This window comes from Nelusetta ayraudi, unplaced genomic scaffold (genome assembly GCF_046127955.1).
Source record: "Nelusetta ayraudi isolate G7.1 ecotype Tasmania unplaced genomic scaffold, CSIRO-AGI_Nayr_v1 ptg000128l, whole genome shotgun sequence".
Classification (NCBI taxonomy): Eukaryota; Metazoa; Chordata; class Actinopteri; order Tetraodontiformes; family Monacanthidae; genus Nelusetta; species Nelusetta ayraudi.
The window spans coordinates 962,435-986,927 of NW_027466178.1; the positions used below are offsets into that span (position 1 = coordinate 962,435).

At 45.8% G+C, this 24,493-nt stretch overlaps 1 protein-coding gene across 1 annotated transcript; it reads right to left on the bottom strand.

Moving 5' to 3' along the window:
- Positions 1 to 1,136: 1,136 nt before the first annotated feature.
- polr2a (RNA polymerase II subunit A) lies at positions 1,137 to 13,243 on the bottom strand. The gene is made up of 29 exons (XM_076050600.1): positions 12,914 to 13,243; positions 12,085 to 12,217; positions 11,858 to 11,994; positions 11,550 to 11,723; positions 11,173 to 11,454; positions 10,900 to 11,061; positions 10,596 to 10,816; positions 10,370 to 10,502; positions 10,147 to 10,271; positions 9,309 to 9,519; positions 9,021 to 9,230; positions 8,766 to 8,934; positions 8,599 to 8,693; positions 8,283 to 8,486; positions 7,972 to 8,194; positions 7,697 to 7,880; positions 7,292 to 7,463; positions 7,102 to 7,207; positions 6,486 to 6,691; positions 5,990 to 6,253; positions 5,048 to 5,255; positions 4,837 to 4,937; positions 4,648 to 4,752; positions 4,359 to 4,541; positions 4,067 to 4,270; positions 3,784 to 3,970; positions 3,581 to 3,694; positions 3,329 to 3,478; positions 1,137 to 2,866 (listed from the first exon to the last, which is right to left on the bottom strand). Exons 1-29 carry the CDS (start codon positions 12,998 to 13,000, stop codon positions 1,716 to 1,718), a joined length of 5,901 nt encoding a protein of 1,966 aa, XP_075906715.1. The 5' UTR covers positions 13,001 to 13,243; the 3' UTR covers positions 1,137 to 1,715.
- Between the last annotated feature and the right edge of the window lie 11,250 nt (positions 13,244 to 24,493).

The window sequence follows — 24,493 nt, forward strand, 5'->3', positions numbered from 1 at the left end:
ATACGTTTGCATTGTCAATAGTCATACAGAAGGAACACTTTCAGACCGGACAGACCATCATTACAGAAAGAAAACACAATTCTTAAAAAAAAAAAAAAGTCACACTAATGTAGTGAGTAGAGTTTTTTGTTTGTTTGTTTGTTTGTTTTTTTTTTTTTAATTTAAATAGAGTTCCTCAATTTGTTCTTTGGATTATCTCTACTTAAAGAAAAAAAAAAGATCTGAGCAGTTGTGAAGGGAAATGTTGCCATCCGGTGGCCAAAATAATCACTGTAACCGCACAAAACGTCTTGCCGCTGAAAGTGAAGCAACACTTGCTGCTACTGTTAGCCACAGTGAAAGCCCCCCCACCCCAACAGTCTCCTGCTGCTTCATCCACAGCAAACCAACAGCGCCTGCAATCACGCTTACACAAAAGCAATCAAGGAAAAGAAAAAAAAACAAAAAACAATAAAATTAATTTTTACCTCTATTCATATACACACAGAAAAGTTTTTTTTTTTTTTTTTTTTTTTTAAACTTTCCTTTTTAAATAATTGGATAGTCCAAATAATCCTGTGTACAGTTCAGCTATCAGCAGTGGGATGAAGATTAGCAAGTGGGAGGAAGGGATATGAGGGTTGGAAAAATAATAAAATCAACCTATGTTTGCTTTAAATGTATTAACAAGTGCAGCAACGACACACAATGCCATGTACGTATTTCTCTGCCAAGAATAAAAGAAAAGAAAAGGAAACTGAAGACCGACTTGTGACCTTGGTCATTATTTTCTTCATATAATCTTTTTTTTTTTTTTTAATTCCGTCTGCAGCAGGAAAAACAATCTGTAAAGTTTTTATTTTTAATCGTTCGATGCTAAAGACTGCAAAATAACCGAGGACAAGAAGATGCTGGTGGGTGTTTTTTTTTTCTTTTTTCATGACATCTTTCAGCTTTTTATCTTTGGGGTGTGAAGGAGGGAAGAGCAGGGGCGGGGGCGGGGGGTTGGAGGGGGTACATATACTTATGTAATCAGTGACATTTGTTTTTTCCATACAGACCAAAGGATCTTTGCCATGCACTGACTGTTTATCTTTAGTCTCCTTGACAGAGCTTTCTCTCTCTCTCTCTCTCTCTCTCTCTCTTCACCCTCTCACTCTCCTTTTCTCTGGGCAACTGGTGTTTTACAAAAAAGCAGCAAAAAAACTCTAATAAGGTTGTGAAGTCTGCTGTAAACAAAGTCTGCAGTTCCTCGTCAGCTTCGCGATGAATACAATCCACTTCTCAAAAAAAGGCTTTTGGCAACGTTCTTCTGTCTCCACTTCCATCAACACTTTAAACGAGAGAGAGAGAGAGGCGTCCCCCCCCCCCACCACCACCTATCTGCTCTTCACATCTTCCCTCTCCTCCTCAGTCTCTATTGGATCTCCTTTTTATACACCCCCGCTTAAAATTTAAAACAAACAAAAAAAAAAAACATGGAAAAAAGGCAGCCTTCTTTCCCGTTTCGGGCAAAGCAGTTCAAGTCTTCACAAAAAAGTTTTGCTTTCTTGGTGGCAGAGGGGGGCGGCCCCCTGGTGGTTACCAGTGGGACACAAATCCTTCAGGGTTGGAACCTCTGTCGACAGAAGTGACGCCACCTCCAGCCAGTTCCAGGGTGATGTTCTTCAGGTGTCCACCAGGGGGCTAACGATGTGTTTCAGCTACCGGCCCGGCGGCTCCTCTTCAACGCCTCTTCAGTTGTTCTCCTCGTCGCTGTCGTCGGGGCTGATGGCAGGGCTGTAGGTGGGCGAGGTGGGGCTGTACCCGGGGGAGGTGGGGCTGTAGGTGGAGCCCTTGGGACTAGTGGGCGAGTATGTGGGGGAGGTGGGCGAGTACTTGGGCGAGGTTGGGGAGTAGGTTGGAGAGGTGGGGGAGTACTTGGGCGAGGTTGGGGTGTAGGTGGGGGACGTCGGGGAGTAGGTGGGCGAGGTGGGGCTGTATTTGGGCGTGGTTGGCGAGTAGGTGGGAGAGGTGGGCGAGTACTTGGGTGACGTCGGCGAGTACTTTGGCGAGGTGGGCGAGTACTTGGGGGAGGTGGGCGTGTACTCGGGGGAGCTGGGGCTGTAGGAGGGAGAGGTGGGGGTGTACTTGGGCGAGGTGGGCGAGTAGGAGGGCGAGCTGGGGCTGTAGGAGGGCGAGCTGGGCGTGTAGGTGGGCGACTGCGGGGTGTAGCGCGGGCTGGAGGGCGAGTAGGACGGCGAGGTGGGCGAGTAGGAAGGAGAGGTGGGCGAGTAGTTGGGCGAGGTGGGAGTGTAGTTGGGCGAGGTCGGGGAGTAAGAGGGCGAGGTGGGGGAGTAGGAGGGCGAAGTCGGGGAGTAGGAGGGCGAGGTGGGAGTGTAGTTGGGCGAGGTGGGGCTGTAGCTCGGGCTGGTGGGCGAGTAGGAGGGCGAGGTGGGAGAGTAGGAGGGCGAAGTGGGGGAGTAGGACGGGGAGGTGGGCGAATAGGAGGGCGACGTCGGCGAGTACGACGGAGACGTGGGTGAGTAGGAGGGCGACGTCGGGCTGTAGCTGGGCGACGTCGGGCTGTAGCTGGGAGAGGTGGGAGAGTAGGAGGGCGACGTGGGGGAGTAGGACGGGGAGGTGGGGGAGTAGGAGGGAGACGTAGGGGAGTACGAGGGGGAGGTGGGGGAGTAGGACGGGGAGGTGGGGGAGTAAGAGGGCGAGGTGGGCGAGTAGGAGGGCGAGGTGGGGCTGTAGTTGGGGCTGGTGGGGGAGTAGGAGGGTGAGGTGGGAGAGTAGGAGGGCGAGGTGGGGGAGTAGCCGGGGCTCTGCGGCGTGTAGCCTCCAGGGGAGCGGGGCTCATAGGCCGGGGAGGTGGGCGAGTAGTTGGGTGACATGGCTCCACCTAGTGGCACAGGTAGAAAAAGGGTCAGTTTGTAATCACATTTCCACAAATTTAAGTCAAAAGTTCGGACACAACTTCTCATGCAAATTATTATTATTTTTTCCCTTCACAACTTTCGAAACTGCAGATAGACACTGAAGACATCACATATATGAGCAAAATATATAACTCTGAATAAATGCTTTTTATTTCAGGTGGCTTTTTTTGAAGAATTTCAATATAAAACTTGCTTGAGTTATTTTACAATTTTGTTGTTTCCTACATAATTCCATGTGTGTTCATATGTAGCTCTGATGCCTTCAGTGAGAAACTGCAATGTCAATTGTCATGAGAGTGACAGAAAAGATATTAAATTCATAGGGTGTGTCCAAACTTTTGACTGGCAGTGTATGTTAAACACATATGTAACTATATTTAATACAAAAAACATTTTAATTGAGGAAGTGACGTGGAGTGTCTGACCTGGAGATGGGATGTAAGGACTGGCAGGTCCTGGAGACCCAGGAGATCCAGGAGTGGGAGACCAGGCGGGCGAGTAGCCAGGAGAGAAGCCACTGGCATCTGACGCCGCACTGGGGGAGAAGCCTGCTGCTCCGGGGGTCATACCACTTCCTGTAGGGGAGGAAGTGGAGGGGGATGCAATGTTAAGTGATTGACAAGACAAATGTTGAAACTGCAACAAAGCGCAGCAGCGTTGAGTGCTGACGCACTCACCGACACTGGGCGACCAGGCTCCGTAGGCCGGAGTGGCTCCCGTGTTCCATGGAGTCATGGCGGGAGACATCCCACTCATGGGGCTCGGCACCGTGCCGAAGAACATGCCGGTGGCTGCGGAGAGAGAGGGAGCGGGAATTATTAACATGATGCAGGTCTTCGGACCATCCACTCGATGGCGATAGAGCCGCCGTGCCACTTACGTCCGGCCACACTGATGCCAGGGATGTTGGTGGGGATCTCCATGCCGTACTTGCACTTCTCAGCGTCCAGCAGCAGGTCGAAGCAGCCCGTCCCGGCCGGGGCCAGCTGGCCCAGCATGATGTTCTCCGACACGCCCTTCATGGGGTCGCTCTCGCCGTGGGACGACGCCTCCATCAATACGTCCACCTGGAGGGCGGAAGGAGCGACAGGGTTGGCCGAGTGAAAACCCGTCGCTTTAGTCGGACGACAACGTTTCTCTCTGCGTCGGAGACGCCGTCTCACCGTCTCCTCGAAGGAGCACTTCATGAGGGGGCCCGTGTCCTGCCGGTTGATGCCGTGACGCGTGATGGCCATCAGGTGGCCACGGCAGGTCATGGTGTCGCAGAGCAGAGCCAAGTGGCGGTAGTTGACGTAGGAGCCGTCGAAGGAGATGACGTGGTACAACTCCCTCTCCAGGGCCTTCCGCACGGCCTCGATGCCCAGAACCTTCACGAGAGACCAGCGGAACAATCAACACCTCGTGGAGACCGGGCGTAAATCTAACGCACAAGAATGAAGTGTGACGCCGTCGTACGGTGAAGATCTCCACGATGTCGTTGGAGGTGGTCCTGACGGGGTCCACGTCCTTCTCGCTCAGGACCCTCATCAGACTCACGCCGTCCGTCTCCAGGATCCACTCCTGCAGGGCCTTGAACTCACCGTCCTCCGTGATGATGATCTTCTTCTTGTTGTCTGTCTGCGGCAAGTGCATGTATACCTGGAGGAAGAAGAGGAAGAGGAAGAAGAGAGTCAGGCCTGACTCAACCGCACCTCAGTGAGGACGTGCACCTCTTCTGCTCCCTCGCTCACGACCCTCCGCTCACCTTGCTGATCTGCTCGATGCCCTGCAGCGTCATGTCCGTCAGCATGTTGGACTCGATGCATCGCAGGAACACGTCGTCGTCCATCTTGTCCACCACTTCCTCGTCCTTGGAGAAAAAGAGAACTACGGTTATTGGTGTCCGCTGTGACACCTAACCACTGAGCATGTGTGGTGAGGCAAGATGACGGACCTCTTGAAACTTATTCTCATCGCTGTTCATAATTCGGATTCGCAGGACGAGTTTCTCGGCATTGTCGTCGTTGAAGATGCAGTTAAGGTCGTCGCCGAAACCTTGAAGGAAATTTGAAAAAAAACCCAAAACAAAACAAAAAAAAAAAAACAGATTTTAATTGCCATCATCGTAAATTGCAAACTGCGTGGCCGCGGACGGCGGCGCCCACCTGCGTTGATCTTCTCGGCGATCTGCTCCATGGTCAGCTTGCGATCCGTCATGTGCTTGCGGTCCAGCTCGATGCGCAGCAGCCACGGGGAGATGCGCGTCACGTCAAAGTCGGGCATCTCGTAGTAGACGTTGACCCACTCCTGGTCTTCGGCCACCACAGTGTTCTGCGGGTTCGGGTCGTAGTAGATGGCCGTGTTGGCCGTCACCTGAGGGAAAGGGGTTGGGGGGGTGGTGGTTGTCATATTCGTCAGCCTCGAGGTCGAAATCGTTTATCATTTATTAGAGATGCACCGATACCAATTGAGTATTCTACTCATACTTGTAAAACATGTAGCAATGAATTAGAACAACTGGACTGGTTCTTGTGTTCTTGCAACAACAAGTCCAGTTGCCCTCAGTTCATCCTTCGCCTTTAAGATGACCTGGATGACTGAGAACCTTCACAGATGTCCACTACCAGTCAAAAGTTTGGACACACCTCGTCATGCAATTTTTTTTTTTTTTTATCTTTACAACTTTCTACACTGCAGATACTGAAGACATCGAATATATGAGCACGATATATGTAATTATGCAGCAAAGAAAAACACGTTCAATAACTCTAAATATGCTTTTTATGAAATGCCAATAGTCATGAGAATGAAAGAAAAGACATTAAATTCACAGGGTGTGTCCAAACGTTTGACTGGTAGTGTACGTGTCAATACCAATTGTGTGTGTGTGTGTGTGTGTGTATATATGCATGACAATTTTGTCAAATTTGTGTTTGCACTGAAGTGAAACTTGTACAAGAAAAACATGCTGAGGAAAGTTGTTGAAATAACATTTGTGGAAAAAAATAAAATAAATCTAATTCTATAATGTGTAATAGCCTCATCAAGCGCTCACTATTAGTATCGGTCAATAAAGTGGCATGGCTGAACCCTCCTCTCCGTCTCACCTTCCTCAGCGTGGTGTGCTCCAGTCGACACAGGATGTCCTTGGCCCTCTCGGCGTCGCGCGCCGCCTGACCCAGCAGGAAGACGGTGAGCGACGGAGTCTTGGGCCTCTTGGAGATGTTGATCAGCTCCTTCAGACGAGGCACACCGAGCGTGACGTTCTTGGCCGACACGCCGGCGTAGTGGAAAGTGTTGAGCGTCATCTGCGTGGCGGGCTCTCCCAGCGACTGAGCGGCCAGAGCGCCCACCATCTCTCCAGGGTGAACCTTCGGGTGGGAGAAGAGAGACTTTAACCATCTGACAAGGAAGCAAGACCTGCATTTCATGTTTGTTTTTATATTTTTAAGTTTTGTTTTATGTTTAATCGCAAATTTTATTTTCCAATATGTTCTAACCAGAATTTTGTAAAGTATCTGAGAACGTTGAAAAGCGCTCTAGAAATAAAATGCAGTATTATTCAGATGTGGCGGAGCTTGGAGCGGCGGCGGGACGACTCACGATGGACTGGTTGAACTTGGTCTCGATCTCTCCCAGGAGCCAGTCGAAGGCCTCGGTGGAGAGGCGGAACTCCTCCGTCATGCGCTTGGAGCAGAGGGTGGAGCGCAGGTGGATGTTGAAGAGCAGCGTGGCGTTCTCCTGCGCCTGCCTGCTCAGCGGGTCCTCGCCGTTCACAATCACCAGCTTCTTGCTGAGCTCGTGGACGCCTGCAGAGCATGCACACCTGTGCATTAACATCTAGACCTTTTTTTTCTTCTTTTAAAATCATGAGTTTATTTTTGAAGCTTTGAATGGTGTGTTAGGCTATTCTATTAATCAGGGTGGCGGGGTTTCTTGGCTGTTAAGCTCAAGTTGGACAGACGCCGACTAGACTTGCACTGATTCCCCTGTTACGCAGCAGCCAGGGATTTACACGCAGCTTTACGCAGCTTTGCGGAGCACCTGCAGCCACTACCTGGTCTGTACTTCTAAATCTGGACTTCATCCACGTCACTCTGAAAATCCTGTCACTAATTAAGCAGGAGCAACAAGTCTGCGTGGCCAATTCGAAAGAAACAAAAAGCAACTGGTTGCTTTGCTGCACAGTTTCTATCGCCATTTTTTTTTTCAAGCTTACCATCAAACACCCTCAGAGGGTTGAGGTCCGTCGGGGTTCGAGTGTTGATGCGGAAGATCTTCTGAGCGTTCCAGATCATTCTGGCCAGGTTGCACGGCAGCACCACCTGCAGGAGAGAGGGTAGATTGCAGCGTGTGAGGGAAACGGCGCTTTCAGACGGGAAGACTAAAGTGGAGGAGCGACGCCTCACCTTGCTGTCCCCGGTGGGGAAGATGGTTCGCAGCACCTTCCTATCGTCCCTCATCTTGTCAAACTCCTTCTCCAAGGCGCTCTGCACGTGGGCGTTGGTCATCACGTCTTTGACGACATCCTCCTGCAGCACCCGCCTCAGCGCTCGCTCATTGGTGCAATCAAACTTGAACCTAACAAAGAAATTAAAAATTAAAATATATAGTAATGATGATGCAAAATGTTGAATTCTCCTGTGAGTGAACAGGAATTCACTGAATTTTTGCAAGAGTAAGTTTATTGTTCTAGTACTTTTATAATAATATTAAGAACTCTAATGTTCTTCAATTCCAGCCACATGTTAATAAACAGAAATATTAGTTTTATATTGACTAACTGCTCTCAGGGTATCTTTCATGTGACTCACTTCTTCTCAAAGGCCTTGTGGGAGGGTTTGAGTGTTGCCATGTTTTGGAACTCCACGTTCTCTCCTGCCAGGCCATCTTCACCGTAGCGCAGCTGCACCACCTGGTTGATGGAGTTCCGCACCGTGCCGTCATACTTCACCATCACCGACTCCATGGACTTGATCAGACGACGCTGGATGTAACCTGTTGTGACCGAACAGAGCCTTGTTAAAACCCAATGTGGCCTCTGAAAGTTGCAGCTAAGACCATTTAAAGACGCCTCTGGTGGACTCACCCGTCTCAGCCGTCTTCACGGCTGTGTCGATCAGACCCTCTCTGCCACCCATGGCGTGGAAGAAAAACTCTGTTGGTGTGAGGCCGGCCAGGTAGGAGTTCTCCACAAAGCCTCTGCTCTCAGGACCGTAGTCGTCCTTGATGAAGTGAGGCAGCGTTCGGTGTTTAAAGCCAAAGGGGATACGTTTACCCTCCACGTTCTGCTGCCCCACCACAGCGATAACCTGAAGAGAAACAGGGACAGAGATGTAACAGCCAGTAGCAACTAAAGAAAAAAAGATTAGAGGACACTTAGCTGGATTTTAATCTTACCTGTGAGATGTTAATCTTGGAGCCCTTGGATCCAGCCACCACCATGGACTTGAAGTTGTTGTACTCGGACAGAGACTTCTGGGCGGAGGAGCCAGTTTTGTCACGAGCGTCGTTCAGAATACGGTTGACCTGGTTCTCAAAGGTCTGACGCAGCGTGTTTCCAGGAGTCGGCTCCAGCTCGTTGTTGTGGGCTTTCTCAATGACCTGGCGAAAAAAAGAAGTGGCTTATTTTAAACAGCACGCTACGTGAAAAATTTGCGCAAGTGTATTTCAAGGAACTAATCTGTTTGGTGGCTGCGCTAATATTGTTGCTCACTTCTATCACATCCTGTTTGGCTTTCTTGATGGTGTTCTGGATGTCGAGGTAGGTCTTGGCATCAGCAATAGAGTCACCAATGCCGATGGAATGACCTGATGCGAAAGAGATTTTAAGAAATGGAACAGAATTAACGGTTTATGATTAGACAGGAGGGGACGTCTCACCCTCGATGAGCAGCCAGTTGTTGACCACAGTCTGGATGTTGGAATAGAACAGCCTGGTGATGTCGTGGCCCATCTCCAGGTAGGAGATGTGAACGAGGGAGCCGGCTGAAGTTCCGAGAGACTTCTTGCACAGGATGCCCATGATCAACTCGCCATTTTCCACAATGACCTGTTGAGACCGACATGGGAATCCAATGCCCCGTCGACACGACAATTTCAACATTCTCACCCAGAACGTGTGTGTGCGTGGTTTACCTTGGTGTCGCCCGGAGAGATATGCTTGTACGGGCCGCTGTCCTCATCATCTGGATGAGTGCTGTGTGTGCGGATCACGTTGATGTGTCCCGGAATGATGAGACTGAAGATCTGCTTCCCGGTCCACAGAGCACGGGGCTTGAGGATGGCTGGCTGAGGCACTTTGCCGTCCCAAGTGGAGAGGAACATCAGAAGGTTCATCACCTCCCCCTGCAGGGCAGAAACGAGATTATTATGACCCGCTCAGGTGGAAAACAACCACTACCGACTCTTTGCTCAAAGCCTCACTCTGTCTAAGAAGACGTCTCTCTTGGTGAACTTGCGGACAGCCGTCAGGGTGTCCTGCACAATACCCATGACGGGCCTGTTGGACTGTGGTGTGACGATCATACGGGGCACCATGGCCAGCTCCTGGATCTCTGCCCTGGTCTCCAGAGACTGGGGCAGGTGGAGATTCATCTCATCCCCGTCAAAGTCAGCGTTGTATGGTGTCGTCACACTAGGGAGGAGATAAGGAACTTAATTGTCATATCAAAAAAAAAACATTTTATGACTAAAACATTTTGTACACCAAGAAACTATGGAAGAAGATTAGGGCCACAAGAAGAGAAAAAAAAAATGTTTTGTTTTTTCCCCCACGTTTCCAATTCGAGAATAAAGTTGAAATTTCAGGATTAAACTCTAAATTTCAAGAATAAAGTTCAATTTTCTTTCAGTTTTTCGTGAATAAAATTGAAATTTTGCAAATAATGTCAACGTGAAGTAAGAATCGAGAATAAAGTCACGACAGTGATGAAATTTCATCTTTTTTACATCAACTTTTGCACCAAATTTTCACTTTATTCACAAAATTTCAACTTAAAACTCAAAATGATCCTGTAAGATTTTTTTCTGTTCTTGTGGCCCTAATCCTGTTTCGTAAGAAACTATGTCGACATGTTTCCTATATAAAAAAACAAGTGTCCCTGCCAAGCGTAAAGGCTCATTTAAAATTAGTTTCTGTACATAAAGCCATCTGTTGCTACGCTTCATATATCTATATGAAACAAAGGGCTCCATATTCATATTTTGCCGAGGGAATAAATGAGCCTTAAGGCAGCATCGTTTTTTTGTTGTTTTTTTTTACCTGAGGTTGAGTCGGAAGGTGGACCACGGCAGAATCCGAACTCTGTGTCCCATCATGGACATTTTATGTAGTGTGGGCTGCCGGTTGAAAATGACAATGTCGCCATCACACATGTGTCTTTCCACCTGAAGAGAGGGCAAAAAAAATAGTTATGGTAAAGATCATTTTGAATCAATCATTAGGTAAAAGACGTGTCTACAGGGACACTGTAGTATAATCTCGCCTTGTAGCCGATCTGCAGATGAAGGTCACTTGGTTTTGGGTGGAAGCGCAGATCAATTCTGTCTCCGTTGTCGCGGATGATGTATTTGGCTCCGGGATACTGGCTGTTGCCTCTTCGCACAAGCTCTTGTAATCTGTGGACAGCCAACACAATGACGCTCCGGATCAGAACTAAACATGACAATTCTGAACCTGGTGATGGAGACTGGCTGACCACTCTGCAGTACCTGTCGATGTTAAAAGGGGTGACGATCTCCGGGAACGTCATGTTGGCGGCGATGGATCTTGGGACGCCCACTTGGTCGATTTGCAGGTTGGGGTCGGGGGTGATGACAGTTCGGGCTGAGAAGTCCACACGCTTGCCCATGAGGTTCCCTCTGACGCGGCCCTCTTTTCCCTTCAGCCGCTGCTTGATGGATTTCAGGGGACGGCCAGACTTTTGCATCGCCTGTGAAAAGGAAAAGTGTTCATGACATGTCTGCCAGAGAAAATATAAAACAGCAAAAGACTGATAGTTAGATATATGAATACCCTGGGCAAGCCTGGAAGCTCGTTGTCCACCATGGTGGCTACGTGAAACTGAAGAAGCTTGACGTCCTCAGCGATGACGTGAGCTGCAGCACCGCTCTGCTCATTTCTTCTGAGCTGGTTGTTGATTTTCACAATATCAGCAAGTTTGTGGGTCAAGTCATCCTAGAAAAAACAAATTTCATTGTTCATTCATTATTGTATTTGGCACCACCGAATAAAACAAATGAGGCGCTCACGAGCTGAAGGGGTTTCTTGGGTTCTCTGTATCATTACCTGGTTGCGTGCAGATCCCTGCATGACGACTGCCGGTCTGACAGCCAGTGGCGGGACAGGCAACACGGTGACAATCATCCACTCTGGACGAGCAAACTTGGGGTCCATACCCAAGATGACGTCCTCTTCATCCGAGATGCGCTTGAAGATCTCGTGCACACGCTCTGGGCTCAGCAGGATTTTCTTCTCCTGTGAATCCTCATTGACGTGCTTCCACTCTGCGTACAGCTCCAAACCAGAGCGTCTGATGCGCGGCTGGTATCGTCCGCAACCGCCGTGACCCTGTTGAGGTTTTACAGCAAGGAGTGGAATCAAGAACGTTGAACAGTGCAAGTCAAGGGCGATCAACTCTTGACTGAAGTACGTTGGCCACATACCTTCTCCTTTGAGATGTCCTCCTCAGTCTCTTGCTGTTCCATGCCAAATTTGTTGTCCATTTCCTCCCCACCTTCACAGATGTTCTTCCCTTTGCACAATTCGTAGACGTGTGTCAAACGTTTCCTGGGCTGCCCTTTGGATTTTATCAAAATGTCCTTAATCTTTGGATTGTTCTGGAGGTGGGACAAAAATAACAGTTTGAAATAGTTGCAAAACAAAAAAAAGAAGAAGCTGTGAATGGGTATTTATCATAAAGAATGAAATGGATTCATCATCATGCATAATGTGTAAGATCATGTGTACTTACTGAATCCACCAACAATTTTGAGCAAAAGAAGCAGACACATCGAAGGACCTTCATTATCTTCGTAACGAAGCCAACGTGAAAAACTGGTTTTGCCAGTTCTATGTGCCCAAAGTGACCCGGACATTCTGTCATGTTGCCTAAGTGAAGAATTAAAAGCCGTAAGAGGAGAAGACAGTTGGCGATTACTTGTTGATTAACGCGCAAGATGACGATGGGCTGTGGAGTACCTGCACATGTTTGACACCTCCCGCTCCTCTCGATGACCCCTTGTCTCGGGTCCATGAGGCCACCCAGCTTTGGACGTCCTCCTTCAGTTGTTTCGGGGTATTTGATCCCCCCTTCGGTGACGGACATCCGTTTCTGGAGGAAAACAGCAGATGTACAAGTTAACTGTAAATTCAAGTCACAGACTATTTAATGAAAACCGAGGTCTAGGAAAGAGATTTAATCTACTGGACGGTCAAATAACATTGTTATAAGTAATTAGATTCAGTATTAATGAGGATTAAAGAATGTCTCAGGTAGCATTTCATTCCATTTTTTCTGCACCCAATCGAAAAAATTTAAAACAAAATACAAAAAATAAAACTCTCGATGTTGAACGTCAAGTTTGAAAAAAAAGAAGAAAAACACGCATGTCTTGATTTTATAGAGTACCCTTTAGTTTATTGACTGAAAAATGCAAACACTAACCAAGATGTGGAAAACAAATCCAAACAGACGCTTAACACTCGCTCCGTACTTGGTCTGACATACACATCATTTAAATATAAAGGGACTTTAATTGATAGATTAACATGGATCGGCTAAAAATAACATTGTACTTGAAGTTTTCAAACTTCTTGCTACGTGCTAGTTAGCTTTCACTCTAAAAGCAAGGCACGTTGAGCTAAGGCTAAAGCTAGGCTAGGCTAACGACACAGATTTCTGTTAGCAAACACGTGTATCGGGAACATGTTAGACTGTTATGATTAAGTTTGTCACATTTCAAAAGAGATGTGTGAACAGTTCGATTACTGATAAAAGACCCAACTTGACCAAGAGAAATAAACCTACAAGCTCATCTGGACTGATGATGCCGAACTGTACTCTCTTGATTGTGCGCAGTGGGCATGCGCTGTCGCCGGAGGGCGGTCCGTGCATCCTGTGTATTCAAAGAGACGCGTCCTTCCTCGGCACGTCGCTTTGTGAGCAGGAGTGAGCAGCACGACCCTGGCCAGGCCGCCAACGGTGAGCGGGTAACCTCCGCAGGTGATATCCCAAGGACCACAGCAGCCCCGTCGCTTTTACAGCCGGATTTTATAGAATCAAATCCCGAGCGCTGCGCCTACGACAAGCCCCCTCCCTTTTCTAGGTCTACACCGCTGAGCGCACTAAGCGCTTCTGAGGGATTGTGTCTCCAACGTTCGCCTTTATAGACCGAGCGGACACTACGGGGTTACATACTCAAACACACAGGGACTGACTCTTCGGGAGGTGGGACATAAAGCACCGTCGTTAAAAGCTGATTGGTCAAACGGGACTATTTCATGAATAATTAACTTTTAGTGACGCACACCGAATGAGATAAGACGTTTGTTTCCGTTGACGAATCAAAATTGATGCTGGGTGTGATGGTTGCAAGGGCTCGTTCTGATTGGCTTTATTATAACTTTGCAGGCGTTTCGCGGATTAGTTTGCATATAAAATATGAATATTTAATCTAAGGCCACCCGATTGGTCTATTTTCTATTTAATATTAAGTAGTGGTCAAACGTTGGCCAATAGTGTTGGGAAACGAACGTTATTTGAATAATATAATCAAAACCCGCCCTTTTCCGATGTTTTCCGAACGTTCGCGATGCTCGGTTCTTCGCTCAGAGCAAAAATAAAAAAATCCCTGTTCTGTGCCGTTCGTCTTGCTCTGGAACAGCCTCTGCTCTTCGAAAAGTGGCTCGGGGTTGAGGCCTGTTAAGACTGATAACATTACGGGAGAAAATTGTCGAAATGCATTATATAATTCCACCGAATCCATGCACAATGCATGATTTTCAATGTATTTACGAAAATATTGTCGTTTCCAGCTCTTTCGTTTTTTTCCCGCATTTATGGATCTACGGGACTCTGTGGTGATCCTCGGACTCGCCTGCAAGTGATGCCCGGCCACCGGATTGGATTTTCCGTACGCTACATAGGAAAGTCTCGGGGAAGCCTAACTTGTTCTTTTAATGCCTCGATTTTACATCGCTTGTCGTTATTTTTTGCCTAGGCCTGTGTGTTGGTTGACTGATGTCGGTATGATGCACATTTCTATATATTTTACTCCGAATACGTCTTTAAATCGTTTTAAGTGTTTTGAAGGCCGCGTTTCGAAAGCATTCTTGTCTGCCGTAGATTTCGCGGGTAGGAGACAAATCTTTTATACGTTTTGATATAATTGCTTCTTGAGATAATGGTAAATTCAACAACTAATCAGTTGTCATAAACAATCGTTTAGATCTCCAATTTTGTCGAACGTCTGCTATTTTGGCACTGCGGTCCCGGTTACAAGGTTAGCTGTTTGATTACTTTGTCTCCAACAAAGGTATGCTCTCTGATCCAAACTTATATTATTTCTTTATTTTTATTTATTTTTTTATAAACAAGACTGCGATCTATTTGCTAGTGGTTGGTTAGTTTGTACAACGCGTTGGACAACTGTTGTATCTAGAAATTGGCTTCATGTGAAGCTAGCACAGCTAACTTGGTCATCTAGCCGAATGGCGTTTGCGACGCTACCAAACCTTTAGCCTGCTAAGCAAGGCCTCAACTGTAAAAACGTTCACTGGGCACTTTTGTATTCGGTAGGATCGATGTTAAAGCACTATATATACAATGACACTCCGCGAGGTGCCGTTTTCTTCTGCTTCGGCGAGTAGTTGAGGCTATTAATGCTTCGTATCAGTTTTCGCGGCTATACGCCATTAATGCTCAACATGGCGGTATTTCACGATACGCTTTTCTTGTCGGGATCGAAAAATGGAGTCTTGGATATTGTTTCGGTGATGTGAGCAACTGAGGACTAAGTAAATAGATTCCCAGTAAATACATGGCACTGTTGTTAATCATGCCACGTTAATGTGCGTGTTTGCCGCGTGTCGTTTCAACCTGAGAGGGTTTAATTAGTCTGAACTAGTGGCTACTAGTTTGCTGGGTATTCAATAGCCTTGGCTCTTTGTCGCTTTCGAAGTTGAAGCCATTTTGCGAGTCAACTACGTACATTTTATTTGTCCTAACTCTCGCCACATACAACGGCGATGTACTTGTGAATTAAACGGGCCTTTTGCATCTAAACCGTGAGTGTCCACCACCATATCTTATATTTGAACCATATCTTCAGGGTTTGGGTATTTGTACAGTGGCTGATGGGTATTTTAATGGTTACTCTTACGTAGAAAAGTATTTGGCGATTAAGGCAGGGCAGCTTTATACAAATGTGTGTTATAAAAATAACCTGATGTATCCAGTGTCCTTTTAGAGCAAGAATATATTTTCATGGATGTCTGAACTGTGAGTCTATGATCAACAATCTAATAGCTGAATAGAAAACCGACAAGCTGTACCTATCTCTTTGTTAGGATTACATAAACTCCACCTGATGTATGGTTTTAGTATGAAATAACTATGTAACAACCAATGAATCCACGGTGTGCTATCCAGTGTGTATTGACTTGTCTTAATAAAATGCTGTTTAATCTTGACTCACTGTGTTGATGTCTTATTCTTTTCAGATTAAAAATGTTGCAGTGTGATACTTGGATATTACATTCACCTACCTACAGCTTGGACTTGCCTCTGAAAGTCATATCGTTTTGCCAGGATCATTTGTTACATGCACAGGAATGAGAGAATATGACATTCAGTATTTTAATGGAACAAAATGTTTTTCATAAAAAAGACTTGGTGTTGCCCAAGGCCATGAAAATGTACATAGAGGAATGTGACAGTAAATCACTTTGTTCACCATGTGCCATGCTATACCAATACTATACAAAGGATTCGTTATGGACCAGATTGCTCCCCCCTCTGGCTCATATTGAAAATAATCAGCGTTGTTGCGCGGCATTGCACAACCACACAATGCGGAAGTAAGTTCCTTCGAGGTCGTCGATTGGGCTCCCTCTACTGCTCACCTTAGAGCAGTGCAGAAGCCCAAAAGTGAAGTCTGTTGCAGGGCAGTATATTTGCAAATTTTGCAGGGCAGTAGTGTTTTATGTTTTTATACATCATCATGTTTGACACTTATTTCACAACCAAAACCCATAAATTAAACATTTTCTGTAAAATTTGCATGTGAAAAAACAAAGTACATTAAAATATTTCATATTTTACAAAAAACACTCACAAGCTTTCCCTCATTCTATGAATACGTTTGGTGGCCCTGCAGCAATTGCCAATGAATGTCATAGTGGTAGTGAGTAATTTATAAATACGATTTTGTCAAATAGTTCTAAATCTAAGTGTGATTATGTGATTTTAATTGTGATTATTTATCTTGCTTGAACAGTAAGTATTTTTTAAATATACGGTTGTTTAGTTTTAGTTTGTATTGTTATGTATTAAAAGTCTGAATGCATTGCAAGGTGAACTGCTAGGTGTCTAATTAAAGTTATTTTAAATTGAACATTTGAAATTCAGAAGCAGCACTGCATAGTTCTGTCTCCATATTCAGCATCAACGCAGTACTGTAGTTTTTAAGCTGCACATGCAGATTTGCTTCTAACCCTCCCCTTACCACTTGGACGCACAACTGTTGCCCGTTGTTGGTTTGAATTGTTGATGAGGGGCCATGTGGAAGAGTGGCTTTTGCCCACTAGGGGCATCATTCTTGCAATGGTTGATGATTCAAGTATCTAGGGGGAGCTGTTGTCTGGCCGTGGCAGAAACTGGCTGGTGAATTTGAACAGGAACGAGGGCTGAGGAAAGAAATCAGATGAGCAGATGCTGAGTATGATTGTTGAGTTTTCATGTCAATTCACCTACAAGGCCAAAATAACCTTGAGTGTGCTCTGTTGGCAGCATCACGTTTCATATTTGACTAGGAAAGGAAAACATGCATCCTAGAAACACAATCCAGTTCCAGAATGCAAACACATTTCTCAGAACACTGAAATAGCCGGATGCCATGTCCTGTAGACCCCTGTAGGTCATGAACACACCACAAAATGGACCTATTGTTCGAGTGAAGTTTGTGAAATAAATTATGGGATATTAATTGTACAAACTTGGTCAAAGATTAAGCTATTTTTACACCCAAAACAAGAGTGACGCTTCAGTTTTGATCAGAACAAGAGAGATTCTGTTTTCCCCTTAAGTTATGGACCAGGATGTTGTTTTGTAATGAAAAATGGGTGACGCAGGACTGGAGGCATGCTCTCTCAGAGCCTTTTGGAACAAGCCGGCCCATTTCTGTCCACAAGAGAATGTCCTGTTCTCTGAGTGTTTGTTTTGGCCCGTGTCACTCCCTGCCAAGCATCTTCATCTCTTTTTCCCTTTTATCGTCCACACACCCCTTTTAGACCGTCCAAATTCTCATCTGCTGCACTCTCCTTTATTTCCTTCTACACAGGAGTCTTTGTCGGTGGCTGGTTTGTGGAGAACAGACGGGATCAGGAATGTTAAGTCAGCATGCGTTTTGACTCAGAGGACACGGCAGAGTTTTACAGGGGGTTCCACAATTTTTTTGTTGGGTGTGTGTGTGTTTCTTTCAGCCCATTCCTGGAACTATCTGGGTGCTAAATTAATTGCTCTTGATCCCACCTCACATTGCAATCGGCTTAGTGCTAATCTGGGGTTCTCGCGGTGCAGCCAAGTCTCGCTCGGGCAGTGTGGCTGCACCGAGCAGCCTACTGCTCTCTTCTCCTGAGGATTTGACCTCTAGCAAAGCCTTTCATACTTCGCTTTGTCTCTCGTTGGGATTTTTTTAAAAACATTTTTCATTATAATTCCACATGTCCTAACTCATTTTGTGCACGGTCCACCCTTCCTCTCACATAATTGCCTTGTCTGCTAACCCACCGCTTCCCCTCACCATGCACCACTCTCACTTCCAAATTCAAAACCTTTTTCACATTTTGCCTGTGTTTCTCTTCTCATCTCCTATCCTGCCTCTGGTTTGCACAGTAAACAACCTCACATATGCCCACACGCTGACAGTTGCTGGCTGGAAAATGAAATGGGTATTGCGAGGGACCTTTAAGTTCCTCCACAGTTGTGTAGTTCCTCCCCGCCATGATGTCATTACCCATGACCATCTGCTTCTCTTTCTCCCCTCCTCGCTCTCCTGCTCTCCTTTTCATTCTCTTCTCATGTCTTGGCAGCTATGACTGATTTATTATCTTATCCCCAGATCACATCCTCGTGCTCGGAAATCCCTTGCGCCCTATTTTCTTTCATTTTTCTGCAGGACGTCCCTTTGCTCTCTTCCGGCCCTGCCACTGTGGGCTGCTGCTTTCAGAGGTGCGCGCTGGTTGTTTACCGTGCCCTCAAACTACAGGCTGTCTAGAAACAGGAAGTAGCGTCGCCCAAAGAGCAGCAGCACCACCACAGCGTCAGCCACTTCCTCCTCCTCCTCCTCCTCCTCCTCCTCCTCCTCCTCCTCCCCTTCCTGCTGCTCATGGCTGAACAGAGGCTCCAGCAAAACAAGCCTCACGCTTATCAGAGAATTATGCACCCCTCCCCTCGGCTAGTGGCGCACACACGCACACACACACACACACACACACACACACACAGCAGCAGGCTTTTCACCCCTCCACCATGTCCTATCTCGTTTTTTTTCCCATTCTCTTGTGTCCACAGCACCCCCCACCCCCCACCTCCCCTTCCCGTCCCTCCGACTGCCTCTCTTCGCCAGAACAGCATGCCTGAGTAGCTGCCTGGAGATGAAGGAGCTAATTAATTTGATTTAACCGTCCTCTCGCTCCGGCAGTGGAAAAACCAGCCGTCGCCGCAGCTCCCTCCCTCTCTCCCTCCTTCCTCCCACCGTATCAGGCACCCCTCCCAGATGATTTTCCTATCCTTTCCAGTCTCCTCTGGCAACATCGACGCTCCCAAAGCCCCTCTTCTTCCTCCTCGTTCCCCCTTTTTTCTGCCTTTTCCTGTTGCGCCACCAAATTTTTTTTCTCTTCCTCTACCAGTTTATTATACATTAAACTTGCCTCTAATGGCAACTGTAACTCTAATCTGTGGCTTAAACCCATCAACTTAGATTTCGGCGTTGTTTTTTTAAGCATTCTGTCCCATGTGACGCCGCTGTGACTCAGCGCAACTCACAAAGATGGCCGTTTGCAGCAGGCCGCTCACATTTCAGAGTAACGAAACCTAAATGTCTTCCAAACGTTCCTCTGACAGGTCAAACGTGTAGCGGCGGCCTCCTGAGACAGTCCTACATAGCATCCAGCTGTACTGAGCTTCTGCTCAGTGTAAAGCATGGAGGTATTATGGTGTGAAGACACCCTGAACTTTAATGATGTGCGGATCTATACTAAAATATGGACACTTTCTGTACTTCATGCTCTTAAAATAGATTCTCACATCCAAATATCAATACTTTTGATACTTCAGTCATTTGTGGTAATCATAACATTAAAATTGGGAAGTAACTAAATTACTGAGGTCTTGTCGAAATGATTCGCAGTTGATGGGAACTACTTGTTCTTCCCCCTGGGTAAGTGTGTCATGTGTAATAACTGTGGCACACTGAGCACAGCGTCTGGGGCAAGACTAACGTCTCTGGTGGAGTACTTTGGTACTGCAGGCAGGAACTACCCAGGTGCAGACCATGGATGGATCATAAAAACTGGATACCGGACTGGTAATACGGCAATTGTTTTCTCAGTGGCCACTCGAAGTACTGCAGCAAAAACCCCATGTGGCCCACAAAGCATTTTCCCAGAAGACCATGATATAAAAAGATACGCCTGTAAAATGACTGACAGGATGACTGTGACCTGAAACTCGATTTATAATAAATCTTTTCATTGTAGATTTTTAAGCCATGGTCTTTTAATTTAAAGAAAAAAATCATAAAGGCCAGGAAATTGACACAAAAGAGTTTTATATTCCCAGCGTGACGTCACGGCATCGTACGTGCTGTGTCCCGGCTCGTTTTGACTGGCTGGTGCATCCTGATGCAATCTGGTGTGAAGTGCGCTTAGCTCCATAGGCCACATAACGCAGAAGCCGCCATAGGGGATCCCAGGGGCTTGGTGCTGGGGGAGAAAATGTGCTGTTGTTCAAATGAATAAATATTTCCAGGAAATAAATATGAAGTGATGATTATTTTCATTACATTTTACAGAGTAATTGCGATAAAACAGTGGTGCTGACATTTGAATAATATATACTAGAAAATAAGGGTAAAACAATAACATTTCATTTACACAATGAATTATCTATTATTATTTACGATCAGTCTAATTTGCTTGAACTGTTAAATGTAGGTATTAACAATCATGTGCAGTTAATGTGGCGTGTATTTATTTCATTAAATATGTTACCGGAAATTTCAATTTGAGTATTCTAAAAAGCATGTGTTTGAATCTATTTATTGTTGACTAATTAGAGAGACTATATATAGTTGAATCTAAAAAAGATGACGCATTCAGAGCAGAGTTGCCCCATCCTTTGCTTGTTGTGATATTATACACGTTAGGTATCTGCACAAGTATAGTTATCAGATCGGTCTGATTTTTACTCAGATCAGAAAGAAAAATCGGTGGTATCATCAGTACTGTGCAGGTTGTAGACGTCTGTTCAGGTGATATGTGTGTTTTGGTTTTCTATGTTGTCTTTGAGGCAAAGCGCTGGTGCAGCACTGAACTCCCTCACCTCCCTGTTGAAACGGAAAGACTATTTTTCTGTCTCTACGTTTCACCCTCTTTAGCTTGCGTTTGGTCAGCTGCGACCATCTGCCAATGAGAAACCTTCTGATGTTAAAGGGACAGTTATCCCAAAATTAAAAAAAACAACAACAACAAAAACTCACTCAAGTATAATTAGGAACTATTTGGAGAAGGCGGAGAACATCACTGTAGATGTGTTGAGAATTCAGGGTCTTACACCAAAACAACCTGGATGTGTGAGGATCTCAACGCTGTAGGAGGGAAATGTGGACAGTACTGTCTCTTTAAGCTTCAGCACATAATGCAAAAGTTCATGGAGGACACTGGAAAAAAAAAAGCCCACGCCTCTTTCCGTCTAATCTTCCAATAGTTATCCTTTGATCTGGACAGAGTTGGTTTTACTTGCCCAGCTTAATTTTTTTGGATGACAAAAAAAGCATCATCCATAGTTTGGGTCTCTGAACTTGACATTTGACTAAACTGTGTCCAGGCAGGTTTCTGATTTTTTTTCCTTTCTTCACATTTTTATAGCCGTTTCAGTTTCCTTAAGAATTAAGACAGTTTTTGAGGGAACTGCCTAATACCCGATAATTTCCCCGGAAAAGATAGGAGATGAGAAAAAGGATGACTTTTTACAAGCAAAACAAATGCAATGTTTTCCACGTATGTCCCACTCAAACCTACATACTGAATTAACATGATTAAAAGGAATTATAAAAACTCATATTATCCTAATTTCAAAAGATTACATTTTGCCCAAACACATTTCCTTCTGTTATCATGCACATATTTACGCCAGTAAAATGTTGCATTGCTATAAATTAACTCTTTGCTCTGAAAAGAAATCATGTTCATGCTGAAAAACAATTTATTTGAAGTTTCTACGCAGCCTGGGAACTTTGTCCACAGCGGTAAAAGTTGTGTACACGAGAGTTGCACTGTGCGTTAAATGTCTTTGACACACCTTTAATTATCTGTCCAAAATGTGTTTTGCTAAACAGCCGAAGACATGTGAACTCAGGACCTGTTCCAAAACGCTCATCTCTCCCTCTCATTTCAAGTCGGTCTCATCAAACGTATCGTCTACAAAGCGGCGCCCAGGGCTCCCTGCTCATGCATGTGCCTGCATGGCTGCAAATGTAAACATTTGTGGCTCTTATCTGTGCACACCGCTCTCTTTGAAGGTTTATGTGCGGCGCTCTCCTGCTGCTGCTGCTGCTGCTGCTGCTGCTGCTGCTGCTCTGCCTTGGTGCGTGGAGGCCGCAGGAACAGGAACTGCTGCGTGGTCCTTGCAGAAACACCGCTTCCGCTTTAAGAAACCGCTGCGACATCTGAACTCATCGGATCTAGCTCCCGTTTCCACACTTTGATCTCACACCCAGTTGGCTGGAGAGCAGGTTAGTCATCCCTTCCACTGAGGGCTGTTTTTTTGCTCTCAGGCATAAGTGGTAGACATCTTCACTAGCTTGCACTCAGCTTCTGTTTAAAAACGAACCAAATAGTCACAAAAAAAATCTGCTAAATTACAGCCACGGTGATCGTTGATGATGACACACATTGTAAACAGAGACTAAAATTAACTTGTGCTTGGCTCAGCTTTGCCAAAATCAAGTCAGGCACCAGACATGACTTTGCTATTTTTCAGAGCAAAGGTTGACCTTTCCATCCCTTATAAGATCAAAGATGTCTGACGCATTAGGCCTTTTTTCCTGGAGCCACAAATCCCGTGGAGGGGCCTCAATGTGTCGCCAATATCGAGGCTCAGGCTTCTGAAATTCTAAATATTCTGTGAATGCCTTTAATCTTGCCTTTTTACAATTTTACGTTGATTCCAAAACGTTCTTCACGGTGAAACAGCCGCAACTTTCAGGCAAAAAATGTGAAGTGCTTGTCTTATGAAACATATTTGTACAAGATCTATGTATATTATTATTTCAAAATGTTCATTATACTTTTCAGTTAATATAGGACATGAACATTTAGAGTATCAGCACAGCCCTATTTCAAGAGACATCTCACAAACAAAAAATATTAGAAATTTTATTTTTAGCAAGCTAGATAACTTTGGAAAAAAATAACCCATGGAATTTTCAGTGATACCAAGTGATATCGATAACATTACTTCATACAACAACAAACAACAAGTTTGCTAAATCTGAATGGATTTTCATGACCTTACATGACTTTATTTTTTGGGGGATTTTTTTTTTCCTGTTGGTTATTAATGAGTTAAGACGCAGGACAGAATTTGGACAAAGCTATTCGAAAGTACTTGTTCACACAATTTAGTTCATAGTACTTTATATTTTACGATATCTCAATTTTAGATACTTACAATTACATTTTTGTCAACATTTTAGACGCAATATTTACATTTTTACAATATCTAGATACAAATCTAAAATAATAATCTCATTACGCTGGTATTGATCAAAAACACCAACATTAGCATTGTTATCATCAATATTTCGATCAATACCCCCACCACTACTTGTAATAGGGAGAATACCACACCTGTCATTTGACACGGTGCAGCCAGCTGGCCTGGTGTAAGACTGAGCAACCTTGGTTGCCTGCCCAGCACCCTCACACAATAATACATGAGGCCAAATGGGTGCAGTGTGTCAGAAGGCCGGGCGGCCATTATCCACATGACGAACCAGTGAACAGTAAAAATCATTTAGGGAATTTCCATTTAAAGGTAGATAAACTGCAGTTCAAGTAAAGCATCTGAAATATAAATTGAATCATTTATCATTTATAAACGCCAACTGCTTCAAGAGGTTTTTCAACTTGTGGAAATTGAGTTGGTTTGGTAATGATTGCAGATTAACAGAGCCGGCGTGCTAAAAGCTTTTAATTTCTGGCCAAGATGGCGCGTCCATCTTTGTGTGTTCAGACGTGTGTTTGGCTCGGCAGCCCAGCGTGAAAAGCTGCCGTCGCATTGGCCAAACATCCGTGCAGAGGGGACGGCTGGACGACGGGGCCGCAGTCACAGGACAATGCCAGCACACATGTGTGTGTGGATGGACACACCCACTCCAGCAACCAGCACGCACGCACACACACACACACACACACACACACACACACACACACACACACACACACGCACACACACACCGGCCCTCCCCCCCTCTGGTCCTTGCATGCAGACGTGTTGCTGGAGTTTTAATTTCGCCCCGGAGCCACACACACAACCGCTATCATGTGTCTCAACTACACACACACACACACACACACACACACACCCTGGCATGCTTTAGAAACGTGCTGCAGCAGTGCATGAGAGTGGGACGCCGCCGGGTGGTGTCCGGGAGTGGTGGTGGTTGGGGAAGGCGGGAGTGAGGGGGGGGAGAACAAGAGAGAGAGAGAGAGAGAGAGAGAGGGAAAGAGAGAGAGAGAAAGTTTGTCCAACTCCAAGAGCCAGAGAGGTCACAGGAACAACAACCAATCCCGGAGCAGTTCCTATGGCGACAAGTGTGGCAGCGCACAATGAGGGTGAGAGAGAGAGAGAGAGTAATGAAAGAGAGGGAGCGGAAGGAGGGAGCGGACGGACGGGAGGGAGGGAGGGTTGTTGTCGTCAAGGTTCAATTGGTGGGTGTTTGGTGGTGGTGGTGGGGTGTCGCGTGGAGGGGAGGGGCGGGAGGACAGTGGGAAGCAGTGGTGTAGTCTAGTTTATTCTAGTGCAAGCATGGGCAAACTGAGGCCACATGCGGCCCGTTAAGCTTTTTAACTTAACCGCCGAACCTGAAGTGTTTTCAGAGTCATT